The sequence below is a fragment of the Artemia sp. Qi Xiang Cuo genome, chromosome 2 (genome assembly GCF_049724085.1).
Source record: "Artemia sp. Qi Xiang Cuo chromosome 2, ASM4972408v1, whole genome shotgun sequence".
NCBI lineage: Eukaryota > Metazoa > Arthropoda > Branchiopoda > Anostraca > Artemiidae > Artemia > Artemia sp. Qi Xiang Cuo.
The window spans coordinates 15,480,887-15,502,137 of NC_142795.1; the positions used below are offsets into that span (position 1 = coordinate 15,480,887).

Consider the following 21,251-nt stretch of genomic DNA (forward strand, 5'->3'; position numbering starts at 1 on the left):
TCGATTCCCTATATTGTCAACTTGAATGTGTTCATTTTCCATGAGATATGTCAAGAGTTTATTACTTTGCTCACGATATGAGTGTGGCAGTAGGTCTCAAACACTCGACAAAACATTGGACAATGTTGAATTGTCCTCCCTTCAGTTGTTTAGTTGTTGTTTTTGCAGAATATTGAGGGATTTACTTTTTATCAATGACACTTAAATTGACCCGTCTCACTTGATACGGCTTATGTTTGTCCACTCTTCGAAGTGAATCTTGTAGCAAAATTAGTTTTTATCATCGGCAATACTCTCATCATTAATGAATTTACTCATACTGTACTCAAAGTGTTCCATTGGTGAAAGGGCGGGTTCTATTGGCGTCAATTTGTAGAAATTGATCATTAAAAGCAAGTATTAATTGCCTGATTGTATGCTGAAAGTAGAAGTTTTGGACCACTGGGGATATTTGTTTATTGAGAGTTATTAGAGCACTTGAATCACGAACACCCCTGTAGATCAGTGGTTCCCAACTTTTTTCGTTCCGCGTACTCCTAATCAAGGCCCAGAAAGGTTTCGTACCCCTTTCTTGAGAATCCTTGTTTTACTTTTTTCTTAACTCAAATTAGATTTTGAAAAACACGAGATTTATTTCATATATGACGGAGCATAAATGTGTAAAAGTACGTACAAAATCAATGAGAAATTTGAGGCTTCTTTTTGGCTAAAATATTATCAAATCTTGGCTCGATATCACTAACGGCAATTATAAGGTCATTTTGTACACTCAGTCTGTTTCTGTGTTTGGTTTTGATCAATGACATTGCCAAAAATGACACTTAACAAAGGCAAGTGGATCTGAATGGCAATAAAACAGACATGGAGATTTCACTTAGTTCCTTGTATTCTGCTTTCACCTCTAACCAAAACTGGGAAACAGTTACATTTTGGAATTTCAGCTCTAAGGCGCGATCACTGGCAAGTTCGATCAGATGGTCTGTATGCGTGTCACTAAGACCAGAGCTTGATGTCACATCTCCAACAAATGGATTTTAGATCCAATCCCGGGTTCTATCTTGGGTCATAATCGATGGGAAATATGACACAAGTTCATCTCGCAACTTTGTCAGATGCTCCCGAATACAATCACAGATTGTGTTGAGGTTATCAATTTCACTATCGTCCGCAAACTTGTCAAGGGTCGGGAAGACACTAACGCTGTTTCTTTTACCCTTTTTAAGCCAGAACTTCAATTTCTTGACGAAAGCACACATCTTTGAATTCAGGGAGATTTCTTCCGCCCGGAAACTTTGCATCGAGAGATTCAAGTCATTCAGTTTGTCAAAAACATCCGCAAGATAGGCCAGCCTACTGACCCAGTCCTTGTTTTCAAAAAGTGAACTGAATGCAGACTTTTTCTCCAGAAGAAACATATGAACTTCATATCGTAACTCGAAAAGTCTGTTTAATATCTCCCCACAAGACAACCAGCGAACTTCTGTGCGCAGAAGTAAATGTTGATGTTTGGAACCCATCTCTTGGCAGAGCAATTTGAACAGTCTTGAGTTCAGTGGTCGGGCTTTAATGAAGTTGATCACTTTTACAGCCTCGTTGAGGGTCTTGTGCAGATGTGCGTTCATCCTTTTCGATGCAAGAGCTTGCCTGTGGATGATGCAGTCCAACCACTTCACCTTTGGATTTTTCTTCCTTATCCAGGCCATGAGCCCATTATTCTTCCTTGTTAGGGCGGCAGCTCCATCACTGCAAACTGATAGATACCAGTCCCACGAGATGCCCCTTTCTGCGAAGAATTTGTCAATCACCTTGAATAGTTCACTCTTGTTGTTCTTGACAAAACAGAGTAGGTTTTGACAAAACAGAATATTTTCTCTTATGTCAGAACAGTCTTGATATCGAACAAAGACGATCACCTGGGCTTCACCTGACACATCCGTGCTTTCGTCAAGCTGTAACGCAAACATCTTCGTCACCTTTATTTTTTCAAAAACCTGCATGAAAATATCGCTTGCAATGTCCTTTATCCTTCTTGAAACAGTATTGTTCGACACATGTATAGACTGAAGGGCAGTAGCAGTTTTCGTATCAAATATTATTTCACTGAGTTTCACTAGTGCTGGTAATATCAGACTTTTGGCAATGGTGTGCGGTTTTTTTCTGTTTCGCAATTAATTAGGACACAGCATATGAAGCCCGGAGAGCCTTGGAAAAAAATGATGCCACTTTTGCAATTTCCAAACAGTTACTAGCGAGTGCTTTTTGTTTACACTTGAAAAATTCTATCAGCTTACCGACATAAGAATGATGCACATTACTGAGATACCGGGTCATATTTGCAGGTTTCATGGGACTATTTGCCAAGACTTTACCACAAAGAACGCACTGTGCATTCAGTGGAACATAGTTTGTCGCACTAAATCTGAGTCCTATGTATTCTGACAAATATCGACGCACTTTAACCGAACATGATTCGTCATATTTCTTCGTCTTAGGTGCAGGTTCTGAGTTTGGGGTACCATCATTGGGCTTCTTATTATTCCTCATCAGGAATCTATCCATTTTTGTTTGCAACCACAATTCACGAACTTTGTGTTTCAACACATGACAAGATACTGAAATCGCTGGGTTCAAATTGTCTGCGACTGAACTGATCGAGGCTTTACGGCTATGGAGAAAAATTAGCGGGTTACTGAAAGCGAAAGTGAACGAGACCTTACGGCTAGGGAGAAAAATTAGCGGGCTACTGAAAGCGAAAGTTTTGAAAACGAGTCCGAAATTACGTACAATAGGTTATCTGATTTTGAGGAAAATCTTGGAAATCGAGGAAAATCATTATCAGTCCTACTACGATGTTCAAGAACAAATTAGAATAATACATGTTTTCTTTTATTTACAAAAAAATAAAACATTATTAATCAACACTCTACAGCGAAATCACGGTTTAAAAAACACTTAGAAAAGGCTCCTCCCTCCACCCCCAGAAGGGTGCAGTGGCAGTTGGTCGCGTAAAAAACAACGTAAAAGACCATTTTTATTTTAAAATATATAAAAATACATTAAAAATACAACAACAATAACTCTGCCTTGTGTGCATGGAATATAGTGTTGAAAAACCAATCCCCCTCCCTCCCAAAACTACTATTGAATTTAAATGATTTTATCCAGACCGAGACGTTGTCAATATTTTACACATACATTTCGATCTGAAGTGAGGTAGTATCCTTAGGCTAGTACCTTCACACTTCCCACACATACATTGAAATTATCCGATATAGCTGACATGGTATTTTTATCTACTCTAACGTTGTAGTTTTTAAATTTTAAGGAATGAATAGACATTACTTTGGCTCTTGGAACTAAATTACTCTCTACACCGTTTCTATAAACACTCATATCGAAATTATCTTTCACACAGTGTGTCAGCACCCCCTTGCAGAATTTTTTATATCCTCGTCATGCGTTTGCACGCAGTACACCTTCAGACTTGCGAGCACACAATTGGATATCAATTTGCTCCCCGTCTCGGAGTTTAGATATGATATTTTATTTGGGGCCTGGCGCTTTACTAGCTCCGGATAAATGGATTCATTCCAATTGGTATATTTCATTCGGGAGCTTATGTGCTTACCATTTTCCCAATTATTTAATAAATTGTCAGTTTTAACTGTCAATACGAGTGATTTAGTGTTTCCATAATACACTTAAACTTCCCCTCCCTCGGCCATTGGCATCTACACACATTATGAAAAATCCTAAAATGACTTTTTTTTTCAAAAATTTCAAAAACTGCGCTACCACCAGAAATATTTTTATTCCAAATAACAAACATTTTTTCCTATGCCAAAGAACTATATTGGATTCTACAATGGTGAACGATGTGAAGTTTTGATGTACAATGATTTGAGCACATTGTTTTGGGTCGATTAAAACGTCACAACGACTCCTATTGAGCACACTCTCGCACATTTTATCGAAGGCTGAATTTAAAATGAGCTTAAAGATTTCTTTTTCAACCTTCGTTTTTGCTTCTGAACGTTTACTGACAAAAGCGGCAATAAATATTTTCATATGTGCTTTGTGATCAAATTGGAGGGCTGTATGAATCTTTGTGACCCTGAAACCGTTGGCTATCATTTATCGCAAAAGAACATGGTGGAAAACAATATTCTGTTTCGGATCAAGGTCGGGAATAAGTTTTAGTTTTGTAGGTGTTCGTTGCATACCCCGTCCTCTATCAAAGAAATATTACGTGGCCTGAAAGAGGTCTTGGTCACCGGTCTGTTTATGCACGGAAAAACAGAATCCTTTACCGAGTCATGAAGTTTCAAAGGTATTTCACCATCAGTTAAAAAAAACATCCTTGCGGTCTATTCTCCTCAACGTCGGGAATGTCGGGGAAATTTGGAGCGTAAAGATTGTTAAGACATTTGTAATTACCACACGGTAAAGAGTAGTGAGACATTGCCTACAAATAAAGGGAATTCATATCGAGAAAAACTGCACCCGACTTTTCACCCGTGCGTTGTCCAGTTGAGTCAGTTTCCAATATACGATCCCCGTGTAAAACAAACCCTCCCCTCATGGATCTCTCTACAAATAGATTCTGGTCCATGTCTTGTATAAATCCTACTTTATCTATGCTGATTTTTAGAATTAAATCAATAACCAGATCTGGAGTTCAAAAATAATACCCCAAATCCGAGCCAAAGTGCTGATAAATTTTATCTGTGTTCTTAGACAGAATATCCACCGACGTCAGTACATGACTTACCAGGTAAATTTTACAATAATTCTTACACCCTCCCTTTGCCCAAACTTTTTTAGCAAATTCATAGTCGGTAGTGGTGCATTGATGATAGTGAAGTGAATCTTAAAACGATTCAATAGACGGTAAGTTTTCCTTACGAATCCTCGAGGTGGGTTAAATTACATGATTGATGAGCCAGTCCGCGAAAGTTGCTACCCACTTATAAAATTGGATTGCTTAAATGATGTTGATCATGAACTGACATCCCTCCCCCACTACCATCATTAAATTTACCCTTACAAACTCAAAACATTTTCAGGTTTTTAATGGCCAACTCGTCCTCTGGTGATAGGATCATTGGATAGTCTATATTGCGCAACCATGAAATTGACTTATTTGCTGTTTTAATAAGTGCTCTCATGGTTGCGCACATACAACCTTCCCCACCCACTGTCTCAAAAACCTCTACCCATTGCATGGTATTACTCGAGACTCTTTGAGCATGGACTTAAGAGGCTGCAATGACTTCAGGCTCATTGATAAGATTTAAATTTGATGGATCATAAACATCTGTTAGTTTAGATTCGCAGTCAAATACAACCTTATCACTCTGTTGAAGTGATTTTTGAAAGTTCTTGAAACGTAAGATGGGCTTATCACCGCTAATCGTAACCAACTCAGTCCAAAAGTACACCCTCAAAATTCTGCAAGTGTTGGTGAAGTGTTAGCATTTCACTTTGTGTATAGTGCGACTACACATCATCCAAATTTTCACTAAAAACAGTTCTTGTGCGATGGGTGTGTTTATGCTGTCCTTCCCACCACATTCCAAAATCTGTCGTTCAAGAAGGTCTCGAATCTTGTCCACATGTATGTCTATTGGGTCCGTCATAATAGCTCAGTGAAATAACCCAAAAAATTTGGCAAAACAGGGGACGTTGCGGGGATTTTCCTCTATCACAGCACCACTACCAGTTTGTCCTGCTTCCCCTTCAGTGTTTGTAAGAGGGGTGGATCACGGAGTGCAATCTTCCAGCTCTTTGATAATTTTCTTGAGTGCTTCAAGAACGACGGGGTCAACCCAGTCATTGTCACTCTCTTGATCAATGACCTCTGTTTGAGTTAGGGATATATCCAATGAAATATCGGGGGGGGACACGTTCGCCTCTCCAAAGTAATCTTTCAAAAAATTTGTCAATCTGATCTCGGTCGTTGTTATCTGAGGGCAAGCCGATTTGGAGATTATCATGAAATACATAATCTGTACTCACCTCTCCAAAGCAATCTTTAAAATTGTACTGGTGGTGTCAATATAAGTACCTACATACCGTCAAAGAGGTTGTATGTCACCTGAGTGTGTGGTGACAATACAGCTAGGTTAACCTAGAATAACAATAATGGATTTTTTTTTTTTAAATTGGTAAGTTTTATAAAGCTGAACAAAGAATATTTTCATTGTGATTAACAAGTTGTATTTTCATGTCAATTAAAACACATACATAACAAATAAATAAAAATATTAACGCACACACATACACACACAACGTTTCTTTTTTCTGGACGGTTAGATGTTTTAAGATCCCCAGAGGAAAAGCCTTTTTACCAACGTAGGTATAAGGATTATCACTTGTATTAACGTAGGCATGGGAGGTGACCACATGTATCAATGTAGGCATGGTGTGAGCCCCTTCATTAATGTAGGTATGGGAGTGACCTTTTGCATCAACTTAGGTATGAATGTGGCCGCGTGTACCAACGTAGACATGAAGGTGACTGAATATACCAATATAGGTATGAAGGTGACCACATGTATCAACGTAGGTATGAAGGTGACCGCATGTATCAGTTTAGACAAGGGAGGGACCATATTGCAATGGTCTTTATGTACCAAAGCATTTGATTTCACAACAAAATATACATCTATGATAGAGTAATATTGAATGTCAGTATTTGGTGAACTTTGCATTTTGGTAAACCACTTTATCTGAAATGGGATGTCAATTTTATTTTTGTATCCATAAGAATGAAAGAGTAGTGTGACCAATCCTCATCCAACTTTTTGACATTAGATTTTCTAGACTATTTTAATTGAAAACCATTTTTAAAAAAAACGAGATTATTTATCCAAAACACAGAAGAATTAAATGTAAATGAATAAGAAGAATTTCCAAATATGGACAGCAAACCAAAGAGAATTTAAACAAATTCATTTCCTGTGTTTCCAGATGTGCGGTACTAGTCCCCTCTAATTCCTCATCTGATTTATAATCTAAATTCATCATTTGAAGAGCATTCATTGATAGTGGTATCTCCACACCACCAGTTGTTCTATATCTCTTTACTGTTGGTGGTGGTGATGTTGTTTCTATGTCGGAGGTCTCCTAGAATAAAGATTTGGAAATTAAGTTAAAAGATGACGTATAACCTGTAATCTAACAATTCAGTATCTTGAAACCAGGCGAGCAAGCGCAATGTATGTCAAAAAAGTTTTAATCAGGTGAATTTTTTGTTATATGTATACACAATATCCTTTACAACATGAAAAAAAGCTGATTTTTTTTTTTTTAATATGCCCAAAACAGAAAAATGGGATGGAGGGTGGAAGGGACAACGGGGGGGGGGTGAAGATAGTCATGGGTGCTGCCATGGACCCTGTTATAATATTAGTCAGGGGCATAGTCTTGGGAGTTCTTAAAAATTATGCAAAGGCCTGGCCGATTTTAAAGAGACTTAGAAATCTCTTAAGAAGATTTCCAATCAAGGTTTTAAAATTGCTTTAAAAGCATACAAATCAAATTTAAATAGTATTTTATTTTAAAATACCATTTTCGAAATCATAGCATTCTCTTACCATTTATCCTCTAGCTGTCAAATTAACATAAATTTTTTTAGTCCCCTGATAACCCATCAGGGGATTTTGATAACAGCGCACAGAACTAACTTTGAACAAAGCTTAGCTCAAGATTCTTTGTTCAACAATGAACTATGAAAGTGGTTATATAACAGGTGAGAGGAGAGTGAATACCTGTAAATGATATTTATTCAAGTAACTTTTTCTAGTAAATCCTAAAGTTTGATAACCTTTGGTGCTTAAGCTCCTTCCCAAGAAATTATTGAAGAGGTATATTTTCTCAGGAATGATTATCTTTCTTGAAGCCTTTTTATACAAAAATTAAACTTGCATGAAAAAATTGAGGTTGAATAACTGTTCAAAGGACTTTCTCCCTATAAAAAATTTGAGATTCCCTATTCCAAGAAAGGGATTCCGGCTTTGCAGACTAGAAATAATTAATAAGTCAATTGATCTAGTGAGCTGAATTATGGGGATAGAATAGAAAGGTCACGCTTCCAAGTGTTAATGCCAAGCCCGTATCAAGAGGGTTTAGGGGGTTTGAACCCTCCCTCCGAAATGCTCGTCCGGCTTGTAAAAACGTGGAAAAAAGAGTTTTAACAAATTTTTGACGTGTTTTTATAGTTTTTTTAAACCCCCTGACAAAAAATTCTTTTTTCCACCAGTAGTATTTGATTTTCAACGAAGCTCGTATTTAATGGTTTCTTAGGTCGTTCATTACAGATCTGGGGCTAATATTGCAATATAGGAGTATAAAATCAAAATATTAAGAACATATTTTACAAATAGTATAAATATTAATAGTACAAATAGTTACAATAGTACAAATAGTTAGACATATAAATAAAGAATAAACTGAAAAGATAAAAAAAGATATAGCCTTAAGCTTATGCAGAACGTGGCTGTTTTTTTCGAATTGGTATTTCTGCCATTATGATTTGTTATAAAATATAAGAATTGGAATAAAGGAAAAATTATAGGTAAGGTTTATAAATCTATCAGACTACGAATTCAGAATTCAGATTCAGAATTCAGACTTCAGTAACCTAAAAAAATTTTATAAGTGCATTATGATAATAGAAAAACTATGATGTTCCATTCCCCCCCCCCCCAATAAACATGAAATAAATTTCGTAAGTATTCATATTTGAAGGAGTTATTTTGTTGAACATCTCCTGTTCTCAATGGCTTTTCATTCAAAAAAAATGTATTTCGAGTCTTTTGCGTCCGCTGTCTTCAATAATACGAGCAGAATATGTACTCATGTAAATATGCAAATGAGGTGTACCGTCCGCTATATGCAAATGAGGTGTACTATCTGTAATATGCAAAAGAGCGATCGTATTCATAGAAAATCTTTTGAGCCTCAGGCGTTCCAGCCGTCTCCACAATGTCAATACTACTGACATAAAGAAAGAAAAACGAGCAAAAATGGGGTTTTTAAAGGCCAAATGAAAATACTGAAAAAACACAACAAAGCAAATATTTTGTGAGGAGTAGCGCCTTTCTTCTTCCGTTCGAAACGGAACGATTTAACAAAAGAAAGTGCCGAAGAAAAAAAAACGACAAAAAACAAACGCAGAAAGTCAATGTGAAAAGAACCAAAAAACCAAAGAAAAAAAAACAAAAACTTAAAAGATAAATAAGACTGAATAAAAGCAAAAAATTATAAGAATTAAAACCAAATACATAACAACCATAAAAGCGAGTTATTAGCCAATATCCGCGATTTGCACAAAATCCAAAAAATTATGAACTGCCATCGACGGATACTAGTGAACTTGGTTTAAGAAATTATCTTAATACTACTGGCATGTTCAGTATGATATAACGTTCAACACAAGTTTGTATTCAGCATGTTTGTTGGGCATTTCGCGTAATTGGGATCTAGTTAATCTAAGGTGATGCCAAGATAAGTTAATCATAGACTGCGCAATAGCGCTGCCTAAGTAAAGAACGATGTTGGCACAATGTATAGTTTATTTTATTCTTTTTTCTAGACTACGGCAGTTGGTATCGAATGAGTTGTCGTAGAAACTTCGAAAAGGGCTCATTCGATTGGAAACAGGAATGGCTAGTGCCCTTTTTAATAGTCAAAAGTGATTGGAAGGCAACAAACACCCTTTCCACGCCCATCATTTCCCCATATACATCCAATTAAAACTTTGAGATAGCTATTTTGTTCAACGTAGTCCAGATAGAAATTATGTTTTGAGGAGGCCACTCCCCAAAAAGCCCTCAGGGCAAGGGTTGTAAGTTATGCGATTGGAAATTCAAAGGGCTAGTGCCCTTTTTAATAGTCAAAAGTGATTGGAGGGCAACTAACCCTCCTCTCACGCCCACCTTTCCCCAAACACATCCAATCAAAGTTTTGAGATAGCCATTTTGTTCAACGTAGTTGAAAGTTCTGGACATTCAGTCTTTGAGGATGACAACCCATATCCCTCAGGGCAAGGGTTGTAAGTTATGCCCTGAGGGCATATAAGCTTTTTATAGAAAGCGTTGTCGTACTGCAAACAGGGTTCATTCGATTGGAAATTCAAAGGGCTAGTGCCCTTTTTAATAGTCAAAAGTGATTGGACGACAACTATCCCCCCCTCTCACGCCCACCATTTATCCAACCATTCCAATCAAAATTTTGAGATGGCCATTTTTTTCCAGTAGTTGAAAATTCTGGAAATTAGGTCTTTGAGGATGACAACCCACAGCCATCAGGGCAAGGGTTGTAAGTTATGCCCTGGGGGCATATAAGCTTTTTATAGAAAGCGCTGTCGTACTGCAAAAAGGGCTCATTCGATTGGAAATTCAAAGGGCTAGTGCCCTTTTTAATAGTTAAAAGTGATTGGAGGGCAACTAACCCCCCCCCCCTCTCATGCCCACCATTTAGCCAAACACATCCAATCAAAATTTTGAGATAGCCATTTTGTTCAACGTAGTTGAAAGTTCTGAAAATTAGGTCTTTGAGGATGATAACCCCCTCAGAGTCTTTTGGGCAAGGGTTATAAGCTACACCCTGGGTGCAGATTAAGTTTTTATTGAAAGCTTTGTCGTAAAAACTTAAAAATAGGCTCATGCTATTGGAAATTCAAAGGACTAGTGGCCTTTTTAATAGTCAAAAGTGATTCGAGGGCAACTAACCCCCCTCTAACTCCCAACATTTCTCAAACACCCCCCCCCCATAGCCCTCAAGGCAAGGGTTCTATGTTATGCCCTGGGGGCATATAAGGTTTTTAGAGAAAGCGTTGTCGTAGAAACTTCAAAAAGAGCTCATTTGATTGGAAATTGATATGGCTAGTGCCCTTTTTAATAGTTGAAAGTAATTGGAGGGCAACTAATCCTCCTATCACGCCAAACAATTTCCCAAACACATCCAATTAAAATTTTTATAAAGCCATTTTGTCCGACGTTGTTGAAAGTTCTGGAAATTATGTTTTTGAGGATGACGACCCCCCCCAGAGCCCCCTGGGCAAGGGTTGTAAGTTGTTCCCTGTGGGCACATAAGGTATTTGGAGAAGGAGTTATCATAGAAACTTTAAAAAGCGCCTATTCCATTGAAGATTGCAATGGCTAGTGCCCTCTTTAATAATAAAAAGTGATTGAAGGGCAACTAGCCCCCCTCTAACGCCCACCATTTCCCCAAACACGTCCAAACAAAATTTTGAGATATTCATTTTGTTCAACGTAGTTAAAAGTTCTGGATATTAGGTCTTTGAGGATGACAACCCCCCCCCCCCCCCACAACCCTCAGGGCAAAGGTTGTTAGCTATGCCCGGGGGTATATAAGGTTTTTATAGAAAGAGTTGTCGTAGAAACTTCAAAAACGGCTCATTCGATTGGAAATAATAATGGTTCTTACAGAAAGTTTTGTCGTAGAAACTTCAAAAAGGGCTTATTTTAAGGGAAATTGAAAGGGCTAGTGCCCTTTTTAATAGTCGAAACTGAATGGAGAGCAACAAAACCCCCTCTTACGGCCACCATTACCCCTAACACATTCAATCAAAGTTTTGAGACAGCCAATTTGTTCAACGTAGTTGAAAATTATGGAAATTATGTATTTGAGGATGAAAAACCCCCCAGAGCTATGAGGATGACAAACCTAATGCCCTGTGGGCATATAAAGTTTTTATAGAAAGCGTTGTCGTAGAAACTTCAAAAAGGGCTCATTTGATTGTAAATTGAATTGGATAGTGCTCTTTTTAAGAGTCGGAAGTAATTGGAGGGCAACGAACCCCCCCCCTTTTACGCCGATTATTTCCCCGAACACACACAATCAAAATTTTTAGATAGCCATTTTTTCCAACGTAGTTAAAAGTTCTGGAAATTAGGTCTTTGAGGATGACAGCCCCCAAAATCCCTCAGGGCAAGCATTGTAAGTTATGCCCAGGGGCAAATAAGGTTCTTATAGAAAGAGTTGTCGTAGAAACTTCAAAAAGGGCTCATTCGATTGCAAATTGAAAGGGCTAGTGCCCTTTGTAATAGTCAAAAGTGATTGGAGGTTAACTAACCTCCCTCTCACGCCCAAATTTTCCCAAAACACATCCAATCAAAATTTTTAGATATCTATTTTGTTCAACGTAGTTGAAAGTTTTGGAAATTAGGTCTTTAAGAATGAAAATTTCCACCACACAGCCCTCAGGGCAAGGGTCCTAAGCTATGCCCTGGGGGCATATAGGTTTTTTTTTATAGAAATCGTTGTCGTAGGAACTTCAAAAGGGCTCATTCGATTGGAAATTGAAAAAGGTAGTGCTCTTTTTGAGAGTCGAATGTAATTGGAGGGCAACTAACCCCCACTCACGCCCATCATTTCCCCCAACACATACAATCAAAATTTTGAGATAGCCATGCTTTTCAACTCAGTTTAAAATTCGAGAAAGTAGGTCTGGAAAGGTGACAACCCTCCCCCCACAGCTCTCAGGGACAGGGCTTTAAGTCTTGCACTGGGGGCATATAGGGTTTTTATAGAAGGAATTGCCGTAGAAACTTCAAAAAGAGCTTATTCGATTGGAAATTGAAAGGGATAGTGCCCTTTTTAACTGTCGAAAGTGATTGAAGGGCAACTAACCCCCTCTCACGCCCACCATTTCCCCAAACACATCCAATCAAAAATTTGAGATATTCATTTTGTTCAACGTAGTTGAAATATCTGGAAATCAGGTCTTTAAGGATTACAACCCTCTCCCTCCCCACCTTCCTCAGGGCCAGGGTTGTTAGTTGTGCCCTGGGGTCATATAAGGTTTTTATAGATAGTGCTGTCGTAGAAACTTCAATAGGAGCTTATTCAAACAGAAATTCAGAGGGATAGTGCCCTTTCAAATAGTCGAAAGTGATCGGAGGGTAACTAACCCCCTCTCACGCCCACCATTTCCCCAAATACCTTCAATCAAAATTTTCAGATAGCCATTTGGTTCAACGTAGTTGAAAGTTGTGGAAATTAGGTCTTTGAGAATGACACCCCCCCCCAGTACCCCCAGGGCTAAGGTTGTAGGTTAAAATCTTTCTCGTATTCTTCTTTTACATGTTTTCACTTTTATAACTTCAAGAAATAAAAAATTAACTAAGATTTTAAGGAATAAATATCAGCATATGTATATTAAACTGACAATGTACATTTTTCAGTAAATTAATTTGATTTTTATCAGTAAAGTACAAATTATATTCTGGCTTTTAGAAAGCATAGGTTATAGAACCCTACTGAGAGTAATTTCTGTTTTTTTTTGTTTGACTCGTTTTAATTTCTGTTTGTTTTGGGTTTCATTTATTTATTGATACTGATTTGTGGTAAGTGTGTGCTTGGTAGATTATTTGATTCTATTTTTTTTTTTCATTTTTGGTTTAATGGAGTTCTTTACTTTTTTTTGAAAACTTTTTTTGTGTAAAATTTTTTTTTGATTAATATCTAAACAGAAGGGATATATTAGATAAAAACGACAGGCCAGGTAAAACTTGAATTTGCCTAATCCATGAGCCGGAAATTTAAAAACCTCTATGCAATGGTATACTTGCTTAGAAATTCTAATCGAGTTCTATTCATATCACCTACTATCACATTTATAAGACGGACCCGTATAACCATCCTAGATATATTGGCAAATTTAACAAAATAGAAAAACAAAACAGAAAAAGGGAAATTTTTAATTTTCTTTATATAGCCACAAACGGCGAAATGCGTGAAATCGGAGAAAATTCGAAAGGAGTCGAAACACAGGAGTGACAGGGAGCACCCTCCCTTTCCTGAGTTACAAAAACTGTAAATGATTACTAAAATATTTGTGGTGGGACAGGGGAACTATCCCTTAAATCATATTAATGTAGCTTAGAAAGTTATCATATAACTGCATCGTAAACTGAATTTCTGATTGCAGGATCTAGCAAGAAGGAAGACATAAAGAAAGCTATGATGCAATGGACGGAAAAAACGTGCATAAAGTTTGTTGATAACAGAGATGCAAGAGAAAAGCACTACTTGGTTTTCCAAAGCCGAGAAAAGGGTTGCTTTTCATTTGTAGGAAGAAGTAAATTGGCAAAAGGCCAACCAGTGAACGTTGGAAAGGCTACGGAATGTAATGTATGATTTCACTTCTTATTTGTCATTTCCATATCATATTTTTTAAACCTCATTTTTATTGTCTTTTCGTACCTTGTTTGCTTTTCCTTATTTATAAAGTAAAACTTTTAAAAATAAAATGTTATTTCTGATAATATAATTCTTATTCCGTACAGCATAGTTTAAGCATTGGGGCTGCACCAGAAACATTTATCGAGGAATCAAAAATCTAGGGTTTTGTCTAGCCTAGTTATTTAAATAAGTTGTTAAGTAACACATTTTTTTAAGTTTTGCATGTTTTATCTCTCTCTATTTCTATCCCATTCTTGAGAGTGTAGACTAAGTATTCTTTTTCATCAAAAATAACAACTGTGCAAGCAAACTTACTTTCTATTGTCCTCACTTTTTCTCTTCTCACTCTCTCTCTCTTTCTTCTCCTTTGTGATTTATAGCACAATATCTCGGCAGGATATAATTTTTCTACCATACATTTCTCTTTTTTAGCTGAACGTATTAGCCCATGAAATCGGTCACGCTCTTGGACTGGCACACGAGCATACTCGATACGACCGTGACGATCACGTAGTTGTTTTTCTGGATAATGTCTCTGTGGATGAGAGAGATTTTCGAAAAGATAAAGATGTGTTTTCTAGCTATGGAGTTCCTTATAATTACAAATCAGTGATGCACTACCATAAAACGGCAAGTCTTGTAGTCTATTTTATATAAGTCTATTAGTCTATAAGTCTATAATAATAAGTCTATAAGTCTATAATAATAAGTCTATAATAAGTCTATAAAGTTTATATGAGTCTATTATATAAGTTAAGTTTATAAGTCTATAAGTCTATGTAGTCTATTTTATTTATTTATATAAGTTTTAGTTTGAAATTATTTTAGATATCTGTAATTATTGCTTCGTTACAAAATATCTTTAATTTGATAAAGACTTCGATGTTTTTTAGATATAATTATAAAAGCCTTGTCGTCAGGAAGTGTAGACTGTCTTTTACTTTTAGTTAAATAAAAAAAACAGGTTTTTTTAACTGAAAGTAAGGAACGACGTTAAAACTTAAAACGAACAGAAATTATTCTGTATATTAAAGGGTTGTCCCCTCCTCAACGCCTCGCTCTTTACGCTAAAGTTTTTTATTGTTTAAAAAAATAGAGTTGTGAGAAAGTCAAACTTTAGCGTAAAGAGCGAGGCGTTGAGGAGGGGTACAGCCCCTTTAATATACGGAATAATTTCTGTTCGTTTTAATTTTTAACGTCGTTCCTTACTTTCAGTTAAAAAAAACCTGTTTTTTTATTTAATTTTTGAAAATTTTTAAATTATTGGAGGTTTTGATGTCGGCTTATCGCATATGAATGATTAAAACAAAATTTTCACATTAGTTTCACTTGTATTTGGTTAAATGGCTTTTTCAAAAGTTGTTGAGTTTTATGTACGAACGTTTTCATTAGTAATAAATATACGTAACTTACAAATTAACTAACGTAACGAACTTCTATATTCATAGATTTTTAATACGTATATTAGGGGTTTCGCCCCCTAGTCAATACCTTGCTCTTTAAGCTAAAGTTCGAATTTTGTTCCAATTCTCTAAAAATGACCGTTTAATCACAAAGGCCGTTAATTAGAATAAATAGCTCTTACGAAAGTACTAAAACATCTTTGGCTTAAAGAGCGAGGTATTGACTAGGGGGTGTACCTAATCATATACGTAATATTTTCTGTTCGTTTTAATTTTTGATGTTGCTCCTTACTTTCAGTTGAAAAACTTTTTTTTATTTAATTTCTTATCTTTTTCTTAAATAATGATGGGAAATCCGGCACCCCCTTCATAGCAATGTTCCTTCCCCCATGAAAACTTCCTTCAAGGAAAGATTCTCCCATATAACCCCCGACCCCCTCCCTTCCCCCCCACTCACCAGAAAAAATCCCCCTGAAAATGTTTGTATACTTCTCAATAACCAATACTATATGTTAACATTGGGTAAAGTTCACAACTTTCAGCCCTCCCGCCGGGGACTTCAGGCGACTAAGTCATCCTGAAAGACATAGTTATCATATTTTCGACCATGATGAACAAAATGGCAATTTTAAAATTTTGATCGGATGACTTTGGGAAAAAATGAGCATGGGAGGGGGCCTAGTTGCCCTCTATTTTTTGTCACTTAAAAAGCGCACTAGAACTTTCAATTTCCGTTCCAATGAACCCTCCCACGATATTCTAGTACCACTGGGTCGATACGATCACCCCTGGAAAAAAAAACAAATAAACACGCATCCATGATCTTTCTTCTGGCAAAAAATGCAAAATTCCACATTTTTGTAGATAGGAGCTTGAAAGCTCTACAGTAGGGTTCTCTGATACGCTGAATATGATGGTGTGATTTTCATTAAGGTTCTATATTTTTTAGGGGTCTTTCCCTCCTTTTTTTCTAAAATCAGCCAAATTTTCTCAGGCGCTCAGCTTTTGATGGGTAAGACTAAACTTAATAAAACTTATATAGTTGAAATCAGCATTAAAATCTGATTCTTTTGGTGTATCTATTGGTATCAAAATGTTTTTTAGAGTTTCGGTTAACATTGAGCCGGGTCGCTCCTTACTTACAGTTCATTACCACGAACTGTTTGATTATTTCTAGGCATGACTACGCTGCAAAGTTTTTCTGAGTGGGTGCTTAGTTTGATTAAACAAAAGAAAAAAGTTTCAACTAAAAGTAAGAAGCAAAACTTAAAACGAACAGAAAATATTACGTATATGGAAGGGGTTTCCCCTTTCTCAATACCTCACTCTTCACGCTAAAATTTTTTTATTATTTTGAAATGAAAGCTTCTTATTGCTCTTAATAAACGGTCCTTGTGTTTCAGGAGCCGTTTTTGTAGAAGTGGGACAAAAAGTAAAACTTTAGCCTAATTAGCGAGGTATTTAGGAGGGGAACCCCCCTCATATAGGTAATAATTTTTATTCGTTTTAAGTTTTGATATTGCTCCTTACTTTTTCAGTTAAAAAACTATCTTTTTTAATTTAATTTCTGATCGTCTTTTGAATAACGCCAAGAAATTCAGTTCCCCCTCTATGGAAAATTCCCCCCCATGAACAATATATCCGTGAAAACTTACTCCAAAGTAAAATAAGCCCCCCCCCGGCCAGGAAAATTTTCCAGACAATTCCATCCTCGATGAAAATTCCCTCAGAAAATTTCTTGCGGATGATTCCGGCTGAAAAATTTTTCTAAGTACTCTTTCATTTAAAAAAGACTTTAATTTCTGATTATTTTTTAAATCATACTGAAAATCCACCCCTCTGTAGAAATTTTCCGTGCAAATCCTCATCCCCCTAGTAAACAGTTGCTCCTGCCGAAAATTCCCCGAGGAATTTTTTCAACGAAAAAATCTCCCATAGGGAATTTCTTCGGTCGGAAATACCCTCCACCTCCCATCCTATTGAAAGATCCCTTAGGCAATTCCAACCTCGGGAAAATCCCTCCCCCTCCCCAACAATTCCCTTAACATCTCCACATGTTAAATTTGAGTCTGCAAAGAGAAAGTAAGACAAATGAAAAGAATTTCGAACAGGAATTCTGGCAAATTCCCCTGTATAAAAATTCCTTTGGAATGTCCGACCCCCAGAAACTTCTCTCTTTGACTTGACTTACTTGACTTAAATCTCTTGCTCGGCAGCGTCACCAGCGTAGAGGGAACCAGACGTCAGTACCGTTAGTGGTCTCCAGAGTGTCCTGTTTTGGGCGAGGGTAGGAGCTTAGCTGGGGTCAATGCTCCACGCTGTGAGTCAATCATGGATGTTATCCGCCCATCTCATACAGGTCTACCTCTGGGGCGTTCCCAGCCATTTGTAGTTGAATCGAAGTCAAATATAAGTCGGGCAGATGTTTCAATGGGTAGGCGAAGTAAATGACCGTACCAACGCAGCGAGTGGGATTCAAGCTGTTCGGACAAGGTTGTTAATTTAAAGGACCGGAGAATATCCATGTTCCGAAACCTGTCGAGCCACCTAACGTGTTAGATTTTGCTGAATTGTTTTGTCTGGATGGCATCTACCTCCATCATCTGCGACTTAGTCAAAGGCCAAGTCTCGGACGAGTTTAACACGACACTTGCTACCGAGGCAGAGTAGATACGAGCTTTCGTCAGACGGCTGATCTGTAGTTTGTGGAACATTGTTCTCAGTAGGCGGCCGAAAATGGCGTTCGCCTTTGCCACCCTTGCTGATATATCTGCATCTACATTTTCCTTTGAGGAAACAATTGAACCAAGGTAGGTGAACTACTTGACATCTTGGCAACATAAATCTCAACAACTCAGCCACATAATTCTATAGTTGTCAGGGGGCTGCACGGTGTCTTGTCCATTGAAAATATTTTAGTCTTGGTTTGGTTTACATTTAAACCAAGTTTTCTTGCAGCAGACGCTAGCGTTTCCAGGGCAGTTTTGATGTCAGTGAGATTTTCGCATACCAAAGCAACATCGTCAGTAAAGTCGACATGTGACAGAACTCTTCCAGCAAAATCGATGCCAGACGGATGCGCCAGCAGTGTTTTGCTGAGAATTGATGAGAAACAGTGTCCATGACACAGTTGAAGAGTTCGGGAGCAGCAGCGCAGCCTTGCCGAACACCATTTCTAGTTTGAAAATGTGATGAGAGCAGGCCATTTATAATGACAGAACTTTTGGTTTTATTGTATAGTTCTTTCAGATTGACAATTTTCTTAGGTACACCAGCAGATTTAAGGATCAGCCACAGTGACTGTCTTTCGACAGTTTCGAAAGCATATCGAAAATCGACGAAGGCAATGTATGCCTTCATTTTATATTCTAGAGTTTTCTCTATCAGCTGTTTAATTTGTATGGATTTGCTCAGTAGTGGACCTACTCGGCATGAATCCAGCTTGTGGTGGCGACGAAGGGGATGGAAGTACTTTTTTGCCCGCTTGAGGAGCAGCATGGAGAAGAGTTTTCCGGGTACCGAGAGCAGAGTTATTCTACGATAGTTATTACATTCTGCTTTACTGCCTTTCCTCTTGTAGACTGGCACGAGTAAGCTTGTCTTCCAGTCTGATGGTATCATTTCAGAGCGCCACAGAGTAGTAAACAGCACTTGTAGCTAGAGGATCATGGATGGATCGCCATTTTAAGGAGTTCTGATGCCAGGCCTTATACTCTCGGCGCTTTGTTGTTGTTCGGCTTTCGTACTGCTGCTTTTGTTTCTTCTGCTGTAAATTCAGTGCCATTCTCAGCAGCAGCAGTAATGTAGCATTGTCAGCAGCAGCAGTAATCTGGTCGTCAATTGGGTCAGTTGGTTCTCAGTTTATAGCTTCTCGAAGTGGTACTCCCACTGGCAAAGGCACTGTGATTGGTCGTCAATATCTTCGCTACTGGCGTTATGGAGTTACGATGTGGTTTGAATGTATTGACCTGAGAACTCACGGAGGATCTTATATGTGGCTCCAATGTCTTTTTTTTGGCGGCCTCTTAGAGCTCGCGTATTTTTTGTCAATAAAGGTCTTTGTTTAGCACGATGTTACGATCTTTATTTAATTGCCTATACGCTGTCGTGTCCCTGCAAAGGCGCGTTTCCCGTCTGCGATCAATAATGGCGAGGGACTCGTTGATGATCCAGTCTCTTTTCTTACGCTGCTTCATTCCAGCAACGCTAGTTAAAGCTGCATGAGTATTTTCTTTGAAGACCTTCCATACACCTTCACAATCATCGCCCTGCGTAAGAACCTCGAATCTGTTGGATATTTCGACCTGATACTGCTTAGCCAAAGTGGGGTCTTGCTGGTTACGGTAGGTATCAACTTTCCGAGGTGTCTGGCTGGCTTTTGTAGCTTTTAGGCGAAGTCTGATTTGGCTGCAACAAGACGCGGGTAGGTGTTCCCTAGTTCGGCGCCTCGGTAGGTGCGACAGTTCTGCACAGATGACAGCCATCGTGGCGTATTATGATGTAGTTGAGCATCTTCTTCGTCGATCCATCATTGCTATACCCGGTGTACTTGGCGATGTCGGGTCTCTGAAACCATGTGTTTGCAATGGTAAGATTGTGGGCGAGACAGCAGTTCAGCATTCTCTCCCCGTTGTCGTTTAGGCTATCTACTGCTACTGGTCCAACAGGGAAATCCCACCTACTAGACTCATGTGAAATGCAAGCATTCATACCTCCTAGAATGACGAGGTAGTCATGGGAAGGTACTGACGAGAGACGAGAGCTCAAAACTTAAAAGCGTATAGAAATCATCCTTATCTTCTTCCTCGGTTTCATTTGTGGGGACATAGTAGGTGATGATGGTTATTTTCCATGTTTACCAGCGAGCCTTGCTCTCAGGAGCATGGGTATTACTGGTTCGAATGACAGGAGATCCTTGTGTGCTGCACTGTTCAGCACTAGGCCAACGCCTTCTCGTTTCTGGTGACCACCAGATCCAAGCAGTGGTGTACCCTTCACCAATGTACTCCTCATCATCACCAGATAGATGTGTTTCAGTAATTCCAGCAGTTGTAACTTTATAGTTCTTTAATTCTCTGGCTAAAAGAAGCTTTTAACCGGGTTGGTTCAGTGTCAGAACATTCCAGGTGGCCATATGGATGCCACCTTGGTCAACGATATTCAGAGGGAATCGTCCTTGGGCAGTCCGGGATCGATACGGGGTTTGAGATGATATTTTTGAGGCTGAATTTCTGATTCCATTTGCAGCAATAGAAGTTTCAGGAGGAAGGCTGCCGACCCGACCGTCCCTAGATACATTTGGTGTTCTGTTGGAAGTAGTAAAAGTCTTTGCTATACTAATTGGAGTCCAAATATGGGAGACAATTGAAGTCCAGCCAGAACATCAAGAAAAGGAATTGACCTATTTTAGAAAGGGGTTTTAGAATTCAATTGTCAGATTACAGATACTTATACAAGAGAACTAGATCTAAAAATAGTATGTGACGCTGGGTGACCATCAAATTGTTTCTTCTGGAATTTGTAACAGGATTCTTGTGTGCACATGGATATCACATAGAATAATTGTTGAAACAGAGAAAGGGTTAAAATATTAATTGCTTATCAACTAAAAGGTAAATCTCAGGGAACGGTAAC

The 21,251-nt window shown here is 38.1% G+C and overlaps 1 protein-coding gene across 1 annotated transcript in view; it reads left to right on the forward strand.

Annotated features, from left to right (window-relative positions):
* Positions 1–21,251, forward strand: part of LOC148954938 (zinc metalloproteinase nas-29-like) — a 58,867-nt gene that overhangs the window by 15,764 nt on the left and 21,852 nt on the right. Inside the window, exons 3-4 of the mRNA XM_089107995.1 lie at positions 13,961–14,163; positions 14,647–14,844. Coding sequence (XP_088964121.1) covers positions 13,961–14,163; positions 14,647–14,844 — 401 coding nt within the window. The remainder of the gene's footprint in view (positions 1–13,960; positions 14,164–14,646; positions 14,845–21,251) is intronic.